The sequence below is a fragment of the Nomascus leucogenys genome, chromosome 11 (genome assembly GCF_006542625.1).
Source record: "Nomascus leucogenys isolate Asia chromosome 11, Asia_NLE_v1, whole genome shotgun sequence".
NCBI lineage: Eukaryota > Metazoa > Chordata > Mammalia > Primates > Hylobatidae > Nomascus > Nomascus leucogenys.
This window is the reverse complement of record NC_044391.1, coordinates 39,310,654-39,333,100: the sequence shown is the minus strand read 5'-3', so window position 1 is coordinate 39,333,100 and position 22,447 is coordinate 39,310,654. Positions and strand designations below refer to the sequence as shown.

Below are 22,447 nucleotides of genomic sequence, written 5' to 3'. Positions count from 1 at the left end.
TTAATTTTAGTGTGATTTTATGAAAAAGAACATTATATTAAAAAATTACCCAATCCAAGGAGAGATATAAATTGTTTTTGAGTTATCTGTTGTGTTTTTTACCTGTTTCACTGGTATACTGAATTAACAGTATCTTTTGAGGTCTGTTGCTTTTGAGATAGGGTACTAGGTGACTTCCTAAAATTAGTAATCACCTTTTTCATGAGTATTTTAAACGCTTTTATATGTGTGATATTTTACATCATTCTTTATACCATTTCCTTGTAATTAGTTATTTCTAATGGATAAGGCTTTTTTTTTTTTTTTTTTTTTTTGGTGAGATAGCTCTGTTACCCAGGCTCGAAAGCAGTGGTGTGGTCACAGCTCACTGCAGCGCTGACCTCCTGGGCTCAGGTGATCCTCCCACTTCAGCCTCCCTAGCAGCTGGGACTATAGGTGCATGCCACTATGCCTGGCTAATTTTTGTAATTTTTGTAGAGACAGTTTCACCATGTCAACTAGGCTGGTCTTGAACTTCTGGACTCAAGTGATCCTCCTGCCTCAGCCTCCCAAGGTGTTGGGATTACAGGCATGAGCTACTGTGCCTCGCCATGGCCAAGTTTTTAAGTGCTAGTGTATTCAAACAGAACGTTCAGAACATGTGTTGCATAGCTAAAAAGACGAATGTGGAGAATTCAGAAAGAGTTCAGAAGAAACCAAGAAGTGTTTGAAATGCTCTTTTAAAAGCAAACAAAACTATTCAGAATTCCTTATGTATTCTTATGTTGGGGCTGAGAAATTACATGATATATTGTTGTCAGATTCACTTCAAATTTAACTGGAAAAAAATTAATTTCTTTTTCTATTTTAAGCCTTTAGATAGTAGTTTTAAGCTTTGGCACATAAAATAATTCAAGTAATATTGTTAGAAGACTTAGTGAAGTAGATTTGATTTACTTTGGATCTTGTGAAACAATACTAACATGTAATAATGAATGAAAATCTCAATTTAAATTTACAGTCTCAGATAATCATGTCGTTTGTCAGTAGTCACTAAAATGAATTTATATTTTCTGATAAAGCATTTATATAATCCTTTGATGTGTTTTTTATAAGGTCAAAAGAAATAGACTGGCAACCTTATTTTACTACACGCATTGTAGATGATTTTGGCACACACTTACGAGTATTCAGAAAGGCTCAACAGAAAATAACAGAGAAAGATGATCAAGTAAAAGGTAATATCTTTATTCCATTTGAAAACTAGGATTTAAAAATCTGTTTTCCTTTCATCATTTTGTATATCTTGAATTGTTTTTCTTCAGGTACAGCAGAAGATCTTGTAGATACCTTCTTTGAAGTTGAAGTTGAAATGGAGAAGGAGGTTTGCCGTGATCTAGTGTGCACTTCCCCCAAAGATGAAGAAGGTTTTCTTTCAATTTAACTTTTTTGACAATAGTAGCTGGCTAGAGTCAAGTTAGCAGAACCAGTGAACAAATCTAAGGGTGAAATTATTCTTACTTAGGTCAGGTAGCATAGTAAAGATGCTATTCATTTTATTTTATTTTGTAACTCTTAAAAGTAGTTTCTAGATTCTGTTTTCTTCTTTAAAGGTCATCTTTAATAATTAACTGGTCCTGGCTGGGTGCAGTGGCTCATGCCTGTAATCCCAGCATTTTGGGAGGCCAAAGGGCCTGGATTGCTTGAGCCCAGGAGTTCAAGACCAGCCTAGGCAACATGGCGAAACCCTGTCTCTACTAAAAGTATGAAACATTAGCTGACTGAGGTGGGAGAATCACCGGAGCCTGGGAAGTCAAGGCTGCAGTGACCTGTGATCACGCTACTGCACTCCAGCCTGAGTGACGAGAGTGAGACCCTGTCTAAAAGAAAAGAAATTATCAATCTACTTTTAAAATATAGCAAACACAAACATTTTATAACTGAATTTTTTTATCTGTAGTAATTTCTCTTCCTCTTGAATTTATTAATTTTGCTTCAGAAGTATACCTGTTACCATAAAATTTTTCCTAAGGGAATGAATACAGTGATTTCAAATAAAATTTATAGTTTTCAACGGGCTTGTCTTTTACTGGTAGGAGTTTACACTAGACAAGTTTTAGCTGAGGACGTTATCTTTCCCAGTTTTGCAAGTATTAAGTCTTTGTTAATTGGCACAGTTTTAAATTAAAAGGATCACTTATGCAATTATATTCCCAGAAAGTGTCAGCATAGGAACAACTATATAGAAAAGCCCTTCTAGTTGTTGAAATTGTTTTCTTAGATTTTGAAAATGTTTTAAATATTTTTATTTATTGGCTTTGTTCTTCCTTCTTTTCCCTTTTCTTTTTATGTTTATTGTATAATTCAGCTTTTGTTGGCCAGTTTATTAGCACTGTTAAGAAGTATAGTTGACACTTGAACAGTGAGAGGGTTTGGGTTACTGACCCCTGTGCAGACAGAATTCTGTGCATAACTTTTGACCCCCAAAAACTTAAATACTAACAGCCCACTGTTAACCATAACCCTTATCAATAGTGTAAACAATTGATTAACACATAGACTAGTACCTGCATATATTTTATGCTTTCATGGCATACCTTTTTGTTAATTTTTTTGATATTTCTAGGCTATGCAGTTCATCTCTGGGTTTTCTAAATTGTCACAAATCTCTAAAAAATTTTCCAATATATTTACTGAAAAAAATCCACATATAAGTGGACCTGAGCAGTTCAGACTCTTTGTTCAAGGGTCAATTTGTATTACACTAACTTAGAATGTAACACATCGATATACTGATGTGCAATACTTTTATGTAAGTTGAGCTCTCTTAAATCAGCAGAATAGAAGAGCATACTCTTTTTTTCCTTTGTTATAGCCTGCTGAGATGGTGGAGGTTTTTTCTTGAAAGAAGAATTACAGCTATATTTTTAAATGTGTGAATAACTTTTAAGTATGGAAAGCTAATTAATGTGTGGTAGAATTACAAAGTACCTGGTCCATCTAAAACTATTTTGGGAAAAAAGACTTGTAACGAAATTTTTTATGATTCAAAAAACTGGTTAAAACAGCAAAATTAAAAAAAAATTAAGTTGATTAATGAATAGTTACTACTTGGAGAATAACGAAGGAATTTTTAATGAATACTGATGTGTACTAATTACTAAAATAAGCCATTATAACCAGGGAACTGCTTATTACTACCTTTTTATGTATCTTATATATCAAGAGTAAGTGTAGACTTTATATTTTCTAATGTTATGATAGCTACTTTTTCTATTTTTAGGATTCCTAAGGGATTTGTGTGAGGTCTTACTATATTTATTGCTACCTCCTGGAGATTTCCAGAACAAGATCATGCGATACTTTGTCAGGGTAAGCTTAAACTCATACCAAATCATACCTGTAAAAAAATGTAGAGCAGTAGTTTTCAAAGTTTTTGGTCTTAAGACCCTGTTACAGTCTTAAAAATTATTGAAGACTCTAAAGAGCTTTTGTTTATGTGGGTTTTCTTTAAAATATTTACATATTATAAGTGAAAACTAAGAAATTTTTAAAACATGAAAATATACAAGCATGTATTTCATTACCTGATAGATCGATACCATCATAGCATTATGTAACTTTGTAAAGGTCACTGTGTGTACCTGAAAGAACAAGAGTGAAAAGTTAAATAATGTCTTAGCATTATTATGAAAATGGTGTTGAAAGGGTCACCTGAAACCAAAGCTTCTGGGGGAACTTCAGGTTCATGGAAACCTCCGCCTAATCCCCCAGAAGTCTCTGGCTGATAGTTAGGTGCTTTGGTTTTTGGTTATGACAAAAGTTTGTTTTACATTTTCTCATGCCCTAGTGTTATCTAAATCAGGTTAGATAAACATAACATTTTTGGACAGAAACTTTAAAAACTGTGCAGTTAAGATTATATTTTTTAGTAATTGGAAAATTAATGTCAGATGAGAATAGTAGTCTTGGACTCCTTATTCCCTGAGTATAAACCTTCAGAGTAAAGTTCTGTGTGTAAATTTAAAGGAATAGCATTTGTCTTTGGCTGCTGGTAATGATTTAGAAGTGCTAGCTACATAAGACCATGTCCTGGTTGAATGCGTAACATGAAAGTTTTGAATTTTCCTAAAAACAAAAGCTTATGATCTCTTTAGTCTGTCCTGCAAAATAGATAACAATTCCTGAGACTTGCTTTTATGCTTGCATGGTATTGTTTATAAGCAATACCATACAATTTCCTAACATCTACCTAGCTTGAGTTCAGTGTACTTCTCAGGTATGTTAATGGTACTTATGTGAAGTAATAGAAAGTGCTTAGTTTTGATGGGAGGAGCCTGATACATTAACTATATATTGTTAAGGCCAGTTATTTGGGCTGGTCATTATCAAGGGTGGCAAGTACCTGGATGTCTATCACTAGATTCACATCTGCCACTGAAGGAAGATAGTACTAATCAGATATAGCACTTGTTCATGCAGAGTATCCATTTGGCATAATAATCTGTTTATATATTATTCCAGCCAGCTACTGTTACGTGGAATCTCAGCATTATTTCACATGTCTTGCCATATTTTCCTTCTTGAAACTCTATTTTCTCCTTTCATGTCACTGGTCTCATTTTTAGTCACCTTTGTTTTCCTTTTCAGTCGTGTTTATACTCCTTAACTTCTCTTCTGCTTAAATTTTGATTATTCAAGATCTTAAGTCCTAGGACTTTTTCTTGCTCATCCATTACTGTGGCTTTAAACGCCTTCCAAATGCTAATGAGTTTGAAATTTATAGCTTTATTTCAGATTTACCTTCTGAGCTCTGGGCAACTCTGAGCTGCCCTCTTGAAATCACCACTTGAGTGACTCACAGCTTTTTAAAACTTAAATGTCCAAAGTGGAAGTCTTATTCTTACCTCCATATCCTGTCTGCCTTTTAATCTTCTCTCCATCCTAGTAAGTGGTATGATCATCTAGTAAATTTTTCAGATCTCAAGTCCTTCAAGAGGCTTATAGGTTCGCATGTAGTGTGGCCTTATTTACCTCTCTAGCCTTCATGCCAAGCAATGTCAAGGAAAACCAGAACTGGACATTAAGTGTAGTAAAAAAAACAGACCTTATCCAGCAACTGTTGCAGTAGGGGAAAAGTGACCTCAGTATAGGACCGAACTCAATTCTGAATAAAAAAGAACAAGTTGGGATTTATAGCCAAGGAGCAGGCTGGAGATCAGTGGATGGAAAATTACTAAAAGGAAACATCAGATGTAGTGGGAATTCTGGTTAAACAGACTTAATAGTATTCTTGTTGAAAGCAGGATGGGATGTTCAGACACAAAGGGTGGGGACTGAGGAATTTAAGGTGAGGGAGGTCTGGCTAAACCCACTTGGTAGAATTCTTGCTAAAACTGCAATGAAAAGATGAACAGACATGGAAACTCAAAGGTTAAGGCATAAATGGGTGGAGGATTCAGAGGAGCCTAAGTTTGGTCAAGGATAGTCTTTGTTAGTGGTCACTATACTCCAGCCACACTGACATTTTCCCCCAAAAGTGCCATTTTCCTCCCTGCCTCTCTAATGTCCTTTTTTTCTCTATTAAGAATGATTCCTTGGCCAGGCGCAGTGGCTCATGCCTGTAGTCCCAGCACTTTGGGAGGCTGAGGCAGGTGGATCACGACGTCAGGAGATAGAGACCATCCTGGCTAACACGGTGAAACCCCGTCTCTACTAAAAATACAAAAAATTAGCTGGGCATGGTGGCGGGCACCTGTAGTCCCAGCTACTCGGGAGGCTGAGGCAGGAGAATGGCATGAACCTGGGAGGCGGAGCTTGCAGTGAGCTGAGATTGCGCCACTGCACTCTAGCCTGGGCGACAGAGCCAGACTCCCTCTCAAAAAACAAAAACAAAAAAAAAACCTGATTCCTCTTATTCTGTCAGCTAAATTGTATTCATTCCTCATATCTCACTTCATGTCACTCCCTTAGAGATGCCCTCCCTGACCACCCAATCTAAATCTCCCTCATAATTCCCTGTTATTATGGATAGTATCCAATTGTTTTCCTTCATAGCATTTACCATATTTTAAGATGGTAATTTGGTTGTTAATTTGATACCTCTTTCTCCCAGATGAATTGTAACTCTAATGAGGACAGAGATTATATCTGTATTTATCATAAATATATACTTTGTGCTTAACATAATACCTGGCACATAGCAGATGCTCAGACAGTCAGTTTTAATGCAAAAGGAAACCCATTTACCCTCTTGCTGGCTGTGGTGCCTATGCTACTGCAGCTTCTTGAAGATTAAGTTGACTCCTAAGAGCCATGAATGAAAATCTGCCTTGTTACAGGAGGTTATTTAAAATAAGTAGGATTTTAATGAGCACATTTTTTTTTAATAAATTTCTCTTTTAGGCCAGTGTTTTATTTCTTTTTGGTTGAATCTAATTGAGTGAAGATAATTGCAGACCATGCATTCAGCAGGTCAGTTTTTTTTCCTTTAGCTTTTTCCTTGTTTTCTTTTGTCAGTAATTCTAAAATTTCACAGAGGGTATTTTTGTTTAGATTAAATAACAAATGAAAGAGTTTTAATTTTCTTTGTATGGATACTTTGTATAGATTGTGTAAGTCACAGTATTTGAGATAATTGCTATTTAATTGCCTCTACTTTCTTGCCATTACTATGTTTTATTCCTTTAAAGATATGGCTTCAATGATTTTGTGTCTTTTAGGCCCCATGTTTGACAAACAGTGCTGTCTTCTAAAAATTGGAGGTCTTAAAGTAGGAATTATGTGGAAGTGGCTACTTGCTTGGAATATTTAGAGCTCTCACTAGGATCTTGGTCATATGATTAGCCCTTCACTAACCAAACCCTTTAATATGACAGATTAGAAGCTTCCTAATACAAATCGACTCATTGCACCAACTAATAAGAAACACAAAATTTAATCAAAAATTTTCCCCAGGTGTTTTTTTCTCCTTTTGAAAAGAAACATTGGAAAATGTGTGTGTGTGTGTGAGTGTGTGTGTGTGTGTGCGCGTGTGAATTTTCTCCCAACAAAGTACATTTTAAAATTTGAACATGTGGCCAGAGACATAATTTGAAGGAAGGAATTATTACATATGTAAATACAGTTTTAAAGAAGTAGGAGACTGAAACTAACCTTGAAAGAAGCAATTTTTTGTCATTTCAGTCTGTAAAGTGTCTCCAAAGACATTTCAAAAAAATTACTGGCGCTTCCGTTAGTGCTTTTTGGAAATACTGATTCATCTTGGGGGTAATAGTTGGCAGAGATTTGTACAGCTTACAAAAGAGACTTGTACAGTTTACTAAAAATAAAGACCACCTTCTGTGATCCTTTACTTAGAAAAATTATACATTCTGTTAACTTGTTATTTAACCTCCCCCAATATTCTTAAGAAATTGGGTTTCATAAATTTATATATTACTGGCACTAAAGGGTAATACCAGGTGAAATCATTGTATTTATAGAATAGGTACTAAATTCTTAGTTTCTTTTTTTCTATTCATTTATCAAATGCCTGTCATGTTTAAAACAATGACCTTGAGAAGATGGGATGAGGAAGGTAAATATTTTTGAGGATAAATAATTCAATAGATAAGTTGACCAATTCCACTCATATAGAGAGTTCCTAGATAGTTGCCATCTATTAGAAAAGTATGAGACTCATAATTACAGAGAAAATATCCAGTGGTAAATGCTATAGATACAGGGCATGAGTATTTCAAGCATATTTCTGTTGGAATGATCAAGATTTACTTACTAGGGTAATTGATTCTGCAGTCAGTTTTTAAAGGAAGGGCAGAATATTAATGCACAGGAGCATAAACAACTGCAAAGAATGGGAAGGTAGGTTTTAGAGAATGTTGAGTTAACATATCTATTATTTTAAAAATGTTTATTAGGAAACTATTCAAACACAGAGAAGCATAGAGAATAATACAGTAGACATTTATGACCAACCACCTAGATGTAACCAGTGTTGATAATGTACTGTAGTTGCCGCTTCCTCCCTTGGTAGCAGTTCTAAAATCAGTGTGTATGCTTTCCTTTTCTTTTCTGTTTCTATAGTTTTAATAAAGATAAATGAATCCATAAACACTGTTAGTCTTATATTTTGTCTTTTTAAAATTGACATCAATGCTAACATACTAGAGGTATCATCTTGCTTTATTTCACTCCACAGTTGTTACTGTGGAAATGTGTCCAAGTTGACATAGGTAACTTTATCTCATTTATCTAAACTGAGGCATAGTAGTTCATCTTTTTATAAGACTGTGTTGCTTATCGAGTTTTACTTACACATATATCATACTTTTCTTAAGTAACAGCATTGTGTTAGAATATTTACATTATGCTGTTGATTTCAGAAATAGTTTAAATTTGTGTGTGTTTTTTACTTTTTTTTCAGGAAATCCTTGCACGAGGAATTCTTCTTCCATTAATAAATCAACTCAGTGATCCTGATTATATTAATCAGTATGTCATATGGATGGTAAGTGCCTTTAAAAATTACAACTCTGTTTTAGAAATAATTTTTTAAATGTAAAAATACAGTTGGGAGATAGGGTGTTTAAGCAGTAATTTATTAAAGAAATCAAGTAAAAATGTTTCTGAAGTAATCTCTGTGTTTCCAATATTTTTATTTGCTTATATTTTGAATGTGTTGGCCAAATTCTCTTTAAGAATTTTGTTGATTATCTTCCTTGCGGTTATGGTGCTACTACTATTTCTTTAAGAAAATTGATATTTTACTACCTGTGTCCATAGATGATGAGTATTTTTAATGGCTACTATTTGACTTTTAAATACAACTTGGGATTTGAACTACTTGACATGTAACTCACATTTTATACTGTATAATGGGGGAAAATATGGAGGACAGAACAGTAGAATGAGAACCAGAAGATCTGTATTCTAGATGTTTCTGTAAGTTGCCTAGTGTCTGTAGTAGTTAACTCAATAGTTTTTTCCTGTCAGACATATCAAAGACTTAGTTATTACTAAGTTCACAAGCCCTATTTTTTTCTTTATAATGTATACTTTTCCTTAATAAACTCATGGTCAAGGAAGAATTGTAAATGGGCCACCTTCTGGGAATACTTTGATACCTACTTCTAGATCTTTTATTTATTTTCTTAAATCTGGGATTTCTACTCTACATTTGTCTTCCTTTAACTCAGGGTAGCTTTCTTAAGAAAGAATTACTTGATTGTTCTTTGATTTCCCTTAGGCATTGTCAGACTTGCCATTGTTTTATTTTTATTTTTTTTTACTTTATTTTTATTTATTTATTTTTGAGATGGGATCTCACTCTTTCATCCAGGCTAGAGTACAGTGACAATCTTGGCTCACTGCAGCCTCTACCTGCCTGGCTCAAGTGATCCTCCTGCTTCAGCCTCCCAAGTAGCTGGGACACAGGCATGCACCACCACACCCCGCTAATTTTTTGTACTTTTGGTAGAGACATGGTTTTGCTGTGTAGCCCCGGCCAGTCATGAGCTCCTGAGCTCAAGCGATCTGCCTGCCTCAGCCTCCCAAAGTGCTGGGATTACAGGTGTGAGCCATCGTGCCTGGCTGCTATTGTTTTATTATTGTTGTTGCAAAGGTTTACCCTTCGACCAGATTGTGGTACCTGCAGACAAAAATTGTTATTAATTGTGTATTCCTGGAGCCTTTCCTGGAGACCATGGAACTTGATTCTTCTTTTCCTTTGTGAACTTTTTTAGACTTTGCATTAGGCACTATAAAAGCTTTGAAAATACACATATCTGCACAATTAAAAAATAAAAAAAAAATGAGTCTCCTTTGGCTAGGAACTCAACTCCTAAGAAGTTATTCTAAAGTGATAATCAAATTTGTGACAATCTATATTTAAAGATTTTAACAAGTTTTTAATTTTTAAAAATTATGGATATATAAGGGTTGTACATATTTATGGAGTACATGCGATATTTTGATATAAGCATACAATGTATAATGTTCAAATCAGGATAATTGGGGTATCCATCATATCCAGCATTTGTCACTTCTTTGCGTTAGGAACATTCCAATTCCACTCCTATGGTTATTTTGAAATATACAATAAATTATTGTTAACTGTAGCCACCCTGTTGTGCTACTGAATGGTAGATCTTACTCTTCCTGTCTGACTGTGTTTTATGCCCATTAGCCATTCCTTCTTTATTTCCCTTCCCAGCCTCTGGTAAAGAAACATTATTTGACATTGTATCTCCATGAATTCAGTCTTTGTTTTGTTTTTAGTTCCCACATATTTGGCCTGCTGTGCATGGTTAATTTGACTTAACATAACGTCCCCCAGTCAATATTTCATTCTTTTTCTAATGGCTGAATAATATTCTATTTTTTGTATGTACCATGTTTTCTTTATCCATTTCTTTACATACTTGCCAGCATTTGTTATTGCCTCTCTTTTGGATAAAAGCCATTTTAACTGGAGTGAAGTGGTATCTCATTGTAGTTTTAATTTGTATTTCTATGATGATAAGTGCTGTTGAGCATTTTTTAATAACCTGTTTTCCATTTATATGTTGCCTTTTGAGAAATGTCTATTCAGATCTTTTGCCCATTTTTAATGGCATTCTTTTTTTTTTCCTATTGAGTTGTTTGAGTTCCTTATATATTCTGGTTATTATTTGTTTGTCAAATGGGTAGTTGCAAATATTTTCTCCTATTCTGTGGATTGTGTCTTCCCTTTGTTGATCATTCCCTTTGCTGTGCAGAAGCCTTTTGGCTTGATGTGATCCCATTTGTATATTTTTGCTTTGGTTCCCTATGCTTTTGAGGTCTTATGTAAGAAATCTTTGCCCAGACCAATGTCATGGATTGTTTGCCCGCTGTTTTCTTCTAGTAGTTTTATAGTTTCACATCTTAGATTGAAGTCTTTAATCCATTTTAAATTGATTTTTCTGTATGCTGAGAGATAGGGGTCTAGTTTCATTCTGCTGCATATGGATATCCAGTTATCTTGGCACCATTTATTAAAGTGACTGTTTTTTTCCCCAATGCATATTTTTGGCACATTTGTAAAAAGTGAATTTACTGTGAATGTGTGGGTTTATTTCCGTGTTCTGTATTCTGTTCCATTGGTTTATGTGTGTGTTTTTATGCCAATACCCTGCTGTTTTGATTACTGTAGCTCTGTAGTATAATTTGAAGTCAAGTAATGTGATGTCTTCAGCTTTGTTCTTTTCTGCTTAGGATTGCTTTGGCTATTCTGGGTCTTTTGTGGTTCCATATATTAATACATATTGGGATTATTTTTTCTATTTCTGTGAAGAAAGTTATTGGTATTTTGATATGGATTGCTTTGAATTTGCAGATTGCTTTTTGTACTATAGACATTTTAGCAACATTAATTCTTACAATCCATGAACGTGGAGCATCTTTTCATTTTTTTGTGTGTCTTCTTCAATTTCTTTTAACAGTGTTTTACAGTTTTCCTTGTAGACATCTTTTACTTCCTTGCTTAAGTTTATTCTTATGTATTGTATTTTATTTGTGATTATATGGGATTACTTTTCTTGTTTTCTTTTTCAAATTGTTCAAATAGAAACACTATTGATTTTTGTATGTTCGTTTTGTATCTTGAAGCTTTACTAAATTTGTTTATCAGTTATTTTTTGTTTACTTGTGTTTTAGTTGTCTTACTAAAGCTATGAGTGGATTGTACACCACAGTTGCAGTATTATTCTGTAGTTGTCTGTGTACTTAGTATCAATGAGTTTTATTCTTTCAGATGATTTCTTATTGCTCATTAACATGCTTTTCTTTCAGATTGAAAAACTCCCTTTAGGATTTCTAGTAAGACTCATCTGGTATTGTTGAAATCCTTTAGCTTTTGTTTGTCTGGCCAAGACTTTATTTCTCCTTCAGAGTTGACAGATAAATTTGCAGGATATGATATTTTAGGTTGGAAGACATTTTTTTTTTTTTCCTTCAGCACTTTGAATGTATGAATGATCCCACTCCCTCCTGGCCTGTAAGGTTTCTGCTCAGATGTGTGCTGCCAGACGTATCAGAGCTCCTTTGTGTTATTTGCTGCTGCTGCTGCTCCTCCTCCTCCTCCTCCTTCCCTTTCTTCCCTTTCCCCTGCCCCTTCTCCTCCTTCTCCTTCTTCTCCTTCTTTTTGCAGCTTTTAGGAGTCTTTATTTATCCTTGACTTTTGAGAGTTTGATTTACATGCCTTTGGTCATCTTATTTGGATTGAATTTCCTGGTGTTTTTCGACCTTCTTGTACCTGGATATTCATGTTTTTTTCTGGGTTTGAAAAGTTCTTTGTTATTATTTCTTTGAATAAACTTTTTACCCAGTCTCTCTCTTTACATCCTCTTTAAGGCCAATAAATCGTAGATTTGCCCTTATGACACTGTTTTCTAGATCTTGTGGGTATGCTTCATTTCTTTTCAGATTCTTTTTTTCTCTATGTATTTTTGTACAGCCTGTCTTAGCTCGGTTCTTCCTTCTGCTGGACCAGTTCTGCTGTTAAGATACCCTGATGAATTTTTCCGTTTATCAATTGAATTTTTCAGTTCTAGAGTTTGTTTGACTTTCCCTTATTATTTCAGCCTCTGTTAAATTTCTCAATAGAATTCTGAATTCCTTCTCTGTGTAATCTTGAAATTCTTTGAGCTTCCTCAAAACAGCTCTTTTTATTTCATGTCTGAAAGGTCACATATTTCCTTCACTTCCAGAGTGGTCAGTGGTGTTTTATTTAGTTTCTTGAGGTGATGTTTTCCTGGATGTTCTTGGTGCTTGTAGATGTTCATTAATGTCTGGACATTGAAGGGTTAATTATTTATTTTAATCTTCTCAATCTGGGCTTATTTGTACCATCCTTCTTGAGAGGGCTTTTCATGAAGTCAAAAGGGATTGAATGTTGTAACCTAAGCCTATGGTCACTATGCTATTTCAGCACTAGTGGGATCCCTAAGCCCAGGAATACTGTGACTCTTGGAGACTCCTAAATACACTGGCATGGTGCACTTCAGTAAGATAAAGGAGAATTCCCTAGGTTACCAGACAAAGTCTTTCATGCTCTTTCCCTCTCTTTCTCTTAATTACAAAGGATCTCTTTCTGTGTAATGCTGCCTGGAGTTGGGGAAACAGTGACATGGACAATGCCACGGTCACCATGGCTGGCACTGAGCAGAGTTGTACCTCAAGCCTCGCAGAGCAGCACAGTACTGGGGCTTGCCTAAGGCCTGTGGCCACTGCTGCCTGGCTGCTGCTGATATTTAGTCATGGCCCAGGACCACTTTGGTCAGCAAATTGTGAATTCTGCTAGGGACTGGGTCTGTCTCATCAGGGCAACAGCTTCCCTTCTGGCCAAGGATGGGTCTAGAAATGCTGTCCAGGAGGAAAGATGTATATTCTTGGGTTTCAGGAATCTGTCTGGTTTTGGGGTTTACTGCGGCTGAGCTGGTACTTAAGTTTTAAGACACAGCCCTCTGTATTCCTCCCTTTCCTTCCTCTGAGTGGAAGGAGTCTTTGCTGGAGTTACACTGCCTGGAAGTGGTGGAGGGATGACACAGACACTCTATTGGCCACCATAGCTGGTGTTACACTGGGTCACACCCCAAGTCTACTGACCGCTGAGAAGAGTGTATGTATCACCAGGGCTTGCCCTAGGACTGCAGTGCTTGTGGCCTGACTGCCACTCATATTTATTTAGTGCCCCAGGCCACTTCAGTCAGCCCATAGTGAAGCCACCTGGATTCGAGTTATTCTCCCTGAGCTGAAGAATTCTGCTGTGGCTCAGGGCTGGTCTAAATGCTCCTTCCCTGGGTGCTAGTGGAATTCTGTCCTGTGCCGTGACAGAGCAGTTCTCAGTTTCAAAGCAGAGTTCTATACTCACTTCACTCTTCCTCCCACAAGCCCACAGATTCTCTTTCTGTGCTGTGCTGTCCGGGGTTGAGGGGAGGGCTGGTGGAGGCAATGCAAGAATGTCTTTCCTACCCTTTTGAATGCCACTTTCCTTGATATTATGCTCAAACCAGGTACTGTGATCACTCACCTAATTTTATGGTTCCTATGAAGGTGCATGGACAGTTGTTTAATATGGTGTTCCTGTGGAGAGGATGATCGCTGGAGGGCTCTACTTGGCCACCTTGCTCGGCCTCCTCCAATAATGTATATTTAAGACCATTCATAGCAGCATTGGTTATAGTAGCAAAAAATGGAAAGCAACTTAAGTGTCCCAAATAGGGGATTAGTTAATATATAATAACACATTGATACAATTGAATACTATGTACCCATTTAAAGTGATGATAGTATATCTTTATGAACTTGAAAAATTGTTCATATCTTTTGCGTGAAAAAGATAACTAAAATTAGCATATATGTTAGGTAATATCCCATTCTTTAGAAAAATATACTTATTAATAACTATAATTCTCATAGGATATACACTGAAATGTTAATAGAAAGGTAGTAATTTTTCTTTTTTATGTATTTCACTTGCAATGAGTATAGATTATGTAATAAAATAGTATTTTTTTAAAGTGGTAGAAACTTACATGCAAAATTGATAAACATTTAAGTTAAAATTAAGGGTAAATAATAATAAGATTTGTTTAGTAATACAGAAAATGGATATTGTATACCAAACTTAAATAATCACAATATAATTATTAACTCTGGTCCAAAAATGGAAGCAAGTTTAACAGAATGTTATGGTTATCTCTCACTCATGGGATTGGGAATTATTTTTATTCCCCTCTGTCTCTATACATATATTTTTTAGTGTTCAGTTTTCTGTTCCTGAGCATGTATTAACTGCATTAACTGTAATTACATATATAGTAAAAACATTTTGGAGTGGGCTTAACCTATGTTCTAAAAATATTTCAAACTGTTGGGGGCAGCAAATAGCTGAATTACTGATGGTTCTGCAGAAACCTCACTTCTTGCCTCCTCAAGAAAGAATTTGACTGAGAGGCGTAAGGCAGAAAAAGAGACTGAGGTAAGTTTCAGAGCAGGAGTGGAAGTTTATTAAAAAGCTTTAGAGCAGGAAAGAAGGGAAAGTACACTGGAAGAGACCCAAGTGGGCACTTTGGAGGTCAAGTGCCCTGTTTAACCTTGATCCTACGATTTTATGTACTGGCCTACTTCTGGCATTTTGCTTCCCTTTTCCCATGATTCTTCCCTTTGGGTGGGCTGCCCGCATGCATGGTGCCCTCCTTACACTTGGGAAGTGAGCACACGCAGTGTGTTTAGGAAGTTGTACACATGTCCATCTGAGACTTTCTTCACTTTTCTGGGGGCATTCCACCAGAAGGTCATACTCTGTCATTTTGTCTCTCAGTGCACATCCTTGAGCTCACTTGACTATTTCCTGAGATTTTATTGGAAGCTAGTTACCAATTTCAAGTGTTTTTATCTGTTTGGGAAATTGCCACTTCTTGGTGCCTGTGACCAATGATTACTTTAGTGTGACAACTGTGGACCATCAGGGAATTGCCTCTCCCTGGTGTGGGCTGCGAATTATTTTTGCAGTTATCACACTGTGTGTGTGTGTGTGTGTGTGATAACTGTGTGTATGATAACTGCCAAACCGATCACCTGATGGCTGCCTGACATTCCTGGCAGGGGTGGGGTGAAAGGGGTGCTCTCCTGCCCTGCCATATTTTTGCTTAATGAACAAGAATGCAGTCCCTATTGTATTGTGCAACAAAATATCAGGAATAAAAAAAGGTGCATACTTGTGGTCCCAGCTACTCCAGAGGCTGAAGTGGGAAGAACATGTGAGCCCGGGAGATCAAAGCTGCAGTGAGCTGTGATTGTGCCATTGTACTCCAGCCTAGGCAACAGGGCAAGACCCCATCACAAAAAAAAAAAAAAAAAAAGACACAAATGGAAACACATACTGTGTTCATGAAGTGACCTAATATTGTAAAGACAGCCATGCTGCCCAGAGCAATTTACAGATTCAGTGCAATTTTTACCAAAATTCCAATGATGTTTCTTTGCACCTCACCCTTCCTGATTTCAAAGCCTATTACAAAGCTACAGTAATTAACTGTATGGTGCTGGCATAAAGATAGAAATGTAGACTTAGTGGAACAGAATAGAGAACCGAGAAGTAAGTTCTCATATGCATACTCAAATAATCTGCATAGATTTGTATCAAGGCTACAAAATGGGAAAGAATAATCTCTTCAGCAAATGGTATTGGGAAAACAGGATAGCCACATGCAAAAGGATGAAGTTGGACCCTTAACCTTGCCCTGCATGTAAAAATTAACTCAAAATGGATTAAAGACCAGAAATGACAAAACTCCTAAAAGAATATGTAAGGGAAAAGCTTCTTAGATTTGACTATGATTTATTTGATATGATACCAAAAGCTCAGACAAAAATAACAATAGTGAGTGGGAGTATATCAGACTAAAAAGCTGCCCAGCAAAGGAACAATCACCAGAGTGAAAAGGTACCCTATACAATGGGAGAAAATATTTGCAAGCCATATATCTGATTAGGGATTAACATCCATCATATATAAAGAACTCATAGTACTCAACAACAGGAAAAAGAAAAGTATTTAAAAATGTGCAAAATAGTGTAATGACATATCTCCACAGAAGTTACACAGATGGCCAACAGTAATATGAAAAGATGCACAACATCCCTAATCATTATGGAAATGCAAATCACAACCATAATAGTAAATGAATTAGCTTACAACCATTTGGTCACTATTAAAAGAAAAAAATAACAGGTATTGGCGAGGATGTGGAAAAATTGAAACTCTTGTGCACTGTCGATGGAATGTAAAATGGTGCAGACACTTTGGAAAACAGTTTGGAGGTTCTTCTCAAAATTGTTACCGTATGATCTAACAATCCCACGTCTAGGTCTCTATCCAAAAGAATTGAAAACAGGATCTTAAAGGGAAATTTGTGTAATCATGATTGTAGTATTCACAGTAGCCAAGAGGTGGAAATAACCTCAAGTGTGTAGCAATAGATGAATGCATAAAGAGAATGTGGTATATACATACAATAAAATATTATTCAGCCTTACAAAAAAAAGGAAATCCTGTATATCCTACAACATGATGAACCTTGAGAATACTGTGTTAAGTGAAATAAGCTTATCACAGAAGGACAAATACTGCATGATCCCTCTTTGAGTAGTCAAACTCTCTAAAGTGTTGGTTGCTGGGATCTGGGAGGAGAGAACAAACAGGATTTATTGTTCAGTGGACCTAGAGTTTCAGTTTTCAAGATAAAAGATCAGAGAACTGTTAAAAACAATGTTCTGATAGTTTATACCACTGTTAAAATGTTTAAGGTGATAAATTTTATGTTTTGTGTTTAGAAAAAAGAATGAACAAATTGTCTTTCAGAGTTGTATTATAATTTTGCCTTTCCAGTAGCAGTATTTTATAGTTCTGGTCTTTCCACATTCTGATTAACATTTAGCATTGTCAATCTTAAAATTTAACTTCTCTAGTATGTGTGAATTGGTATTTTGTTGTGGTTACTTGCAGTTTCTTTGTTACTAATGATACTGAGCGTCTTTTCCTGTGATTATTGGCCTGTTTTGTATCTTTTTTTCAGGCGCTCATTTTCTCCCCATCTGTTTATCTTTTTTAAATTGATAATGTAACAATGCTTTGTATATTCTACATAGAAGTTCTTTATCAGATATATGTATTGCAGATATTATTCCCTAGGTTATGACTTGGTATTTTTTCTCATTCAGTGATGTCTTTTGATGACAATTTTAAAATTTTGATGAAACGTAATTTCCCAATTTGTGTTCCACAGCTAGTATTTTTTTGGTCTTCTCTAGGAAATCCTTGTTTATTTGAAGATTACCAAGTTATTTGCCTATGCTAAGTTTTATAATTTTTACTTTTATATTTTGTTCTATGATTTATCTCACATTTTTTATGTGTGTGGAATATGACAGTTGAGATTGATTTTTAAAATACAGACATCTAGATAGTCTACCACCATTTGTTGAAAAGACTTCTTCATAAAAGTAATTTCCTTGGCACCTTACTAAAATATCAGTTTGCTGTAATATGTTTGATTCTGATTCTGGACTCTTCTGTTGCTCTCTTTGTGTACCCATATGCAAATACCATACTTTCTGATTACTTTAGCTTTATAGTAATATTGAAATGGGAAAGTATGAGTCTTTTATACTTGTTCTTTTTCTCTAGGATTGTTTTGACTATTTTTCACATAAAATTTATCAAAGGTTTAGTTTTTATTAAAAACCTATTAGAATTTTAACTGTGATTACATTGAATCTATAGATGAATTTAGGAAAAATGGGTATTTTAACATTTTGTCTTCTTATCTAGGAACATGGCATCTCTCCTTTTATTGAAGCCTCTGTAATTTCTCTCAGCATTGTTTTGTAATTTTTAGTGTTTATGTATCTTTCACATTTTTAAAATAAATTTTTATAAATATTTTATATTTTTGATTCTGTTATAAATGTGATTTGTTTCCTGATTTATTTTTCAGATTGTTTGCTAATGACAAATGGAAATGATACTGAGTATTATGTTGATTTTGTATTCTGCAACATTTTTTGGAATCTTTAGGTTTTTCTAAATAGGTGTTTATGTGGTCTGCAAACAAGGACAAATTGACTTTTTCCTTTCCAATTTGGATGCTCTTTATTTCTGTCTTGCCTAATTACTCTGGGTAGGACTTCTAGTACTAGGTTGAATAAAACTTGTAAGAGTAGGCATCCTTTTTCTCCTGGTTCTTAAAGGAAAAGCTTTTAGCTTTTCTCCACTCAGTATGATGTTAACTGTGAGTTTGTCTTATATGGCGTTTAATTGTGTTGAGGTATTTTCCTTCTATACCTAATATTTTGAGAGATTTTATTTTGAAGGCATGTTGAATTTTATTGAATGCCTTTTCAACATCTATTGAAATGATAATGTTTTTTGTGCTTCATTCTGTTAACATCATGTATTATGCTTATCGATTTCATATCTTGAACCATCCTTGCATTTCTGTGATAAGTCCCACTTAATCATGGTGAATAATCTTTTTAATGTGTTGTTGAATTAAGTTTATTAGTATTTTTTTTTTCTTTGAGACAGAGTCTTGCTCTGTAGTTCAGTGGCACCGTCTCAGCTCACTGTAACCTCCACTTCCCAGGTTCAAGCAGTTCTGCCTGCCTTAGCCTCCCAAGTAACTGGGATTACAGGTGCCTGCCAGCGTGCCCTGCTAATTTTTGTATACTTAATAGAGATGAGGTTTCACCATGTTGGCCAGGCTGATCTTGAACTCCTGACCTCTGGTGATCCGCCACCTCGGCCTCCCAAAATGCTGAGATTATAGGTGTGAGCCACCGCGTCTGGCCAGTTTACTAGTATTTTGTTGAGGATCTTGACATCTGTGTTCATCAGGGATGAGCTTGTAGTTTTCTTTTTTTGTTGTGTCCTTGTCTGGTGTTGGTGTTAGAGTAATGCTGGGCTTGTAGATTGAGTTTCAAAGTATTCCTTCCTTTTTAATTTTTGGAAACATTAAATAGAATCAATATTAGTTCCTTCAAAAATATTTGGTAGAATTCAGCAGCACTGAAGCCATCAGGTCTTGGGCTTTTCTTGGATGGGATACTTTTATTACTGCTTCAGTCTTATTACTCGTTACTGGACTGTTCAGATTTTCTATTTCTTTATGGTTTATTGCTGGTAATTTTATGTGTCAGAAATTTATTCAGTTCTTCTAGGTTTTCCAGTTTGTTGGAGCATAATTATTTATAATGGTCTCTGATGATTCTTTATATTTCTATTGTATCCGTTGTAGTATATCCATTTTCATCTCTGTATTTTTTTGGTGCTTCTTTTTTTCTTAGTCTAGCACAAACATTTATTGCTTTTCTTTCTCCCTTTAAAAGGTCACTTTTCAACTCAATCTTTTGTGTTGTTTTCTTAGTCTCAATTTCATTTATTTTTGTTATAAATCTTAATTTGGGATTTGGTATGTTATTGCTTTTCTAGTTCCTTGAGGTGAATTTTCTTTTCTTTCTTTCTTTCTGTTTTTTTTTTTGTTTTGTTTTTTGCTTTTTTTTTTTTTAAGAAAGTCTCACTCTGTCAGCTAGGCTGGAGTGTGGTGGCATGATCACAGCTCATTGTAACCTCAACTAGGCTCACGTGATCCTCCCAACTCAGTTTTACGTGCAGCTGGGACTACAGGGATATGCCACCATACCTGGCTAATTTTTTTATTGTTTTGTAGACAGGGTCTTACTATGTTGCCCAGCTGGTCTTAAACTTCTGGCTCAAGTAGTCCTCCCACCTCAGCCTCCCAAAGTGCTGGGATTACAAGTGTGAGCCATGTACCTGGCCTACATTCAGCTGCTCTATGTCTTTTAATTGGAGAATTTTGTCCACTTACATTTAGTGTTACTACTGATAGGTAAGGAGGTAACTATTTTCTAGTTGTTTTGTAACTTCTTGCTTCCTTCTTACTGTCTTCTTTTGTGGTTAAGTGATTTTTCTCTGGTAGTATGTTTTAATTTCTTGCTTTTTAGTTTATCTATTACAGGTTTTTGGATTGTCATTACCATCAGGCTTACAAAAGATACCTTAAATTTATAACAAGTTATTTTGAACTGATGACAACTTAACTTTGATTGCAAAGAAAGAAACAAAGAAAATTGTAAAGAACTTTAAACTTTAATCCTCTCACATTTTGACTTTTGTTGTTTCAGTTTACATGGTTGATATTGTTCAGGGTCCACTTCTAATTCTACTTCTCTTGCCATTTCTACCACATCTGTGGTGACTTCCTTCACTGAAGTCTTGAACCCCTTAAAGTCATCTATGAAGATTGGAATCAACTGCCAATCTTCTGTGAATGTTGATATTTGACCTCATCCCATGAATCATGAATATTCATAATGGCATCTAGAATAATGAGTCATTTCTAGAAGGTTATCAGTTTACTTTGTTCAGATCCATCAGAGGAATCACTATCTAGAGCAAATATCCATAGCCTTACAAAAAATGCATTTCCTAAATAGTAAGACTTGAGAGGTGAAATTACTCCTTGATCCTTGGGCTGCAGAATGGATATTGTTTTAGTAGGCATGAAAACAACAATTGATATCCTTCATCAGAGGTCTGGGGCGACCAGGTGTGTTGTCAATGAGCAGTAATATTTTGAAAGGAATGTCTTTGTAAGTGGTGCATCTCAACAGTGTGCTTAAAATATTTAGTAAACCATGTTGTAAACAGATGTGCTATTATTCAGGCTTTCTTGTTCCATTTCTGGAGCACAGGTAGAGTAGATTTAGCATAATTCCTAAGGGCCCTAGGATTTTTGGAATGGTAAATGAGCATTGGCTTCAACTTAGAATCACTACTAGCCTCTAACAAGATACTCATTCTGTCTTTTGAGGCTTTGTAGCCAGACACTGGCTTTTACTCTCTAATTGTGAAAGTAGTAGATGGCATCTTTTCTCCATATAAGGCTGTTTTGTTTACAGTGAAAAATCTGTTTAGTGTAGCCACCATTATCAATGATGTAGACTAAATCTGGATGACTTGCCATATAGCTTCTACATAAGGACTTGCTGCTTCACCTTGTACTTCTGTGTTATGGAGACAGCTTCTTTCCTCAAACCTCCAGTGTCTGCTAGCTTCAAACTCTTCTTCTGCAGTTTTCTTACCTCTGTCAGCCTTTATAGAATTAAAGCTAGTCCGAGCCTTGCTCTGGAATAGGTTTTGGACAAAGGAAATGTTGTGTCTGGTGTGATTTTCTATCCTTTACCACTGATACTTTCTCCATATCACCCGTAAGTGTTCTTCACATTTATCATTCATCTGTTCTGGAGCAGCACTTTTAATTTCCTTGAAGAACCTTTTTTTTTATTTTTTGCATTCTCATATTGGGTAATTGTTTAGTGCAAGAGACCAAGCTTTCAGTCTGTCTTGGCATTTGATACATTTTCCTGGCTAAGCTTAGTCATTTTTAGCTTTTGATTGAAAATGAAAGATACGTGGCTCTTCCTTTTGCTTGAACACTTAGAGTTCATTGTAGGATTACTAATTGGTCTAACTTCAATGTTGTTGTGTCTCAGTTAATAGAGAGGCCCTACTAGAGGGAGAGAGACTGAGGAATGGTCAGTTGTGGAGCAGTCAGAATATATAAAACAATTTATCAATTAATTTTGTCATCTTAAATGAGTATGGTTTGTAGTGCACCAAAACAATAATATCAAAGATCACTGATCACCGTAGTAGATATATTAATAATGAAAAAGTCTGAAATATTCTGAAAATTATTCAAATGTGACTATGCACATGACGTGGGCACATGTTGTTGGAAAAATTATGCTGATAAGAGTTTCTGGACACAGGGTTGCTAGAAAACTTAAGTTTGTTAAAAAACACATTGTGAAGTGTCATAGTAAAGCACAGTGGAATTGAAACAAGGTATTCCTGTATTCT

At 35.5% G+C, this 22,447-nt stretch overlaps 1 protein-coding gene across 2 annotated transcripts in view; it reads left to right on the top strand.

Annotated features, from left to right (window-relative positions):
- SNX13 (sorting nexin 13) overlaps nt 1–22,447 on the top strand; it is a 150,707-nt gene that overhangs the window by 63,762 nt on the left and 64,498 nt on the right. For both annotated transcript variants that reach the window (XM_003252611.3, XM_030822186.1), the window contains 4 exons: nt 1,096–1,217; nt 1,305–1,406; nt 3,263–3,351; nt 8,405–8,488. In XM_003252611.3, the coding sequence (XP_003252659.1) occupies nt 1,096–1,217; nt 1,305–1,406; nt 3,263–3,351; nt 8,405–8,488 (397 nt within the window). The remainder of the gene's footprint in view (nt 1–1,095; nt 1,218–1,304; nt 1,407–3,262; nt 3,352–8,404; nt 8,489–22,447) is intronic.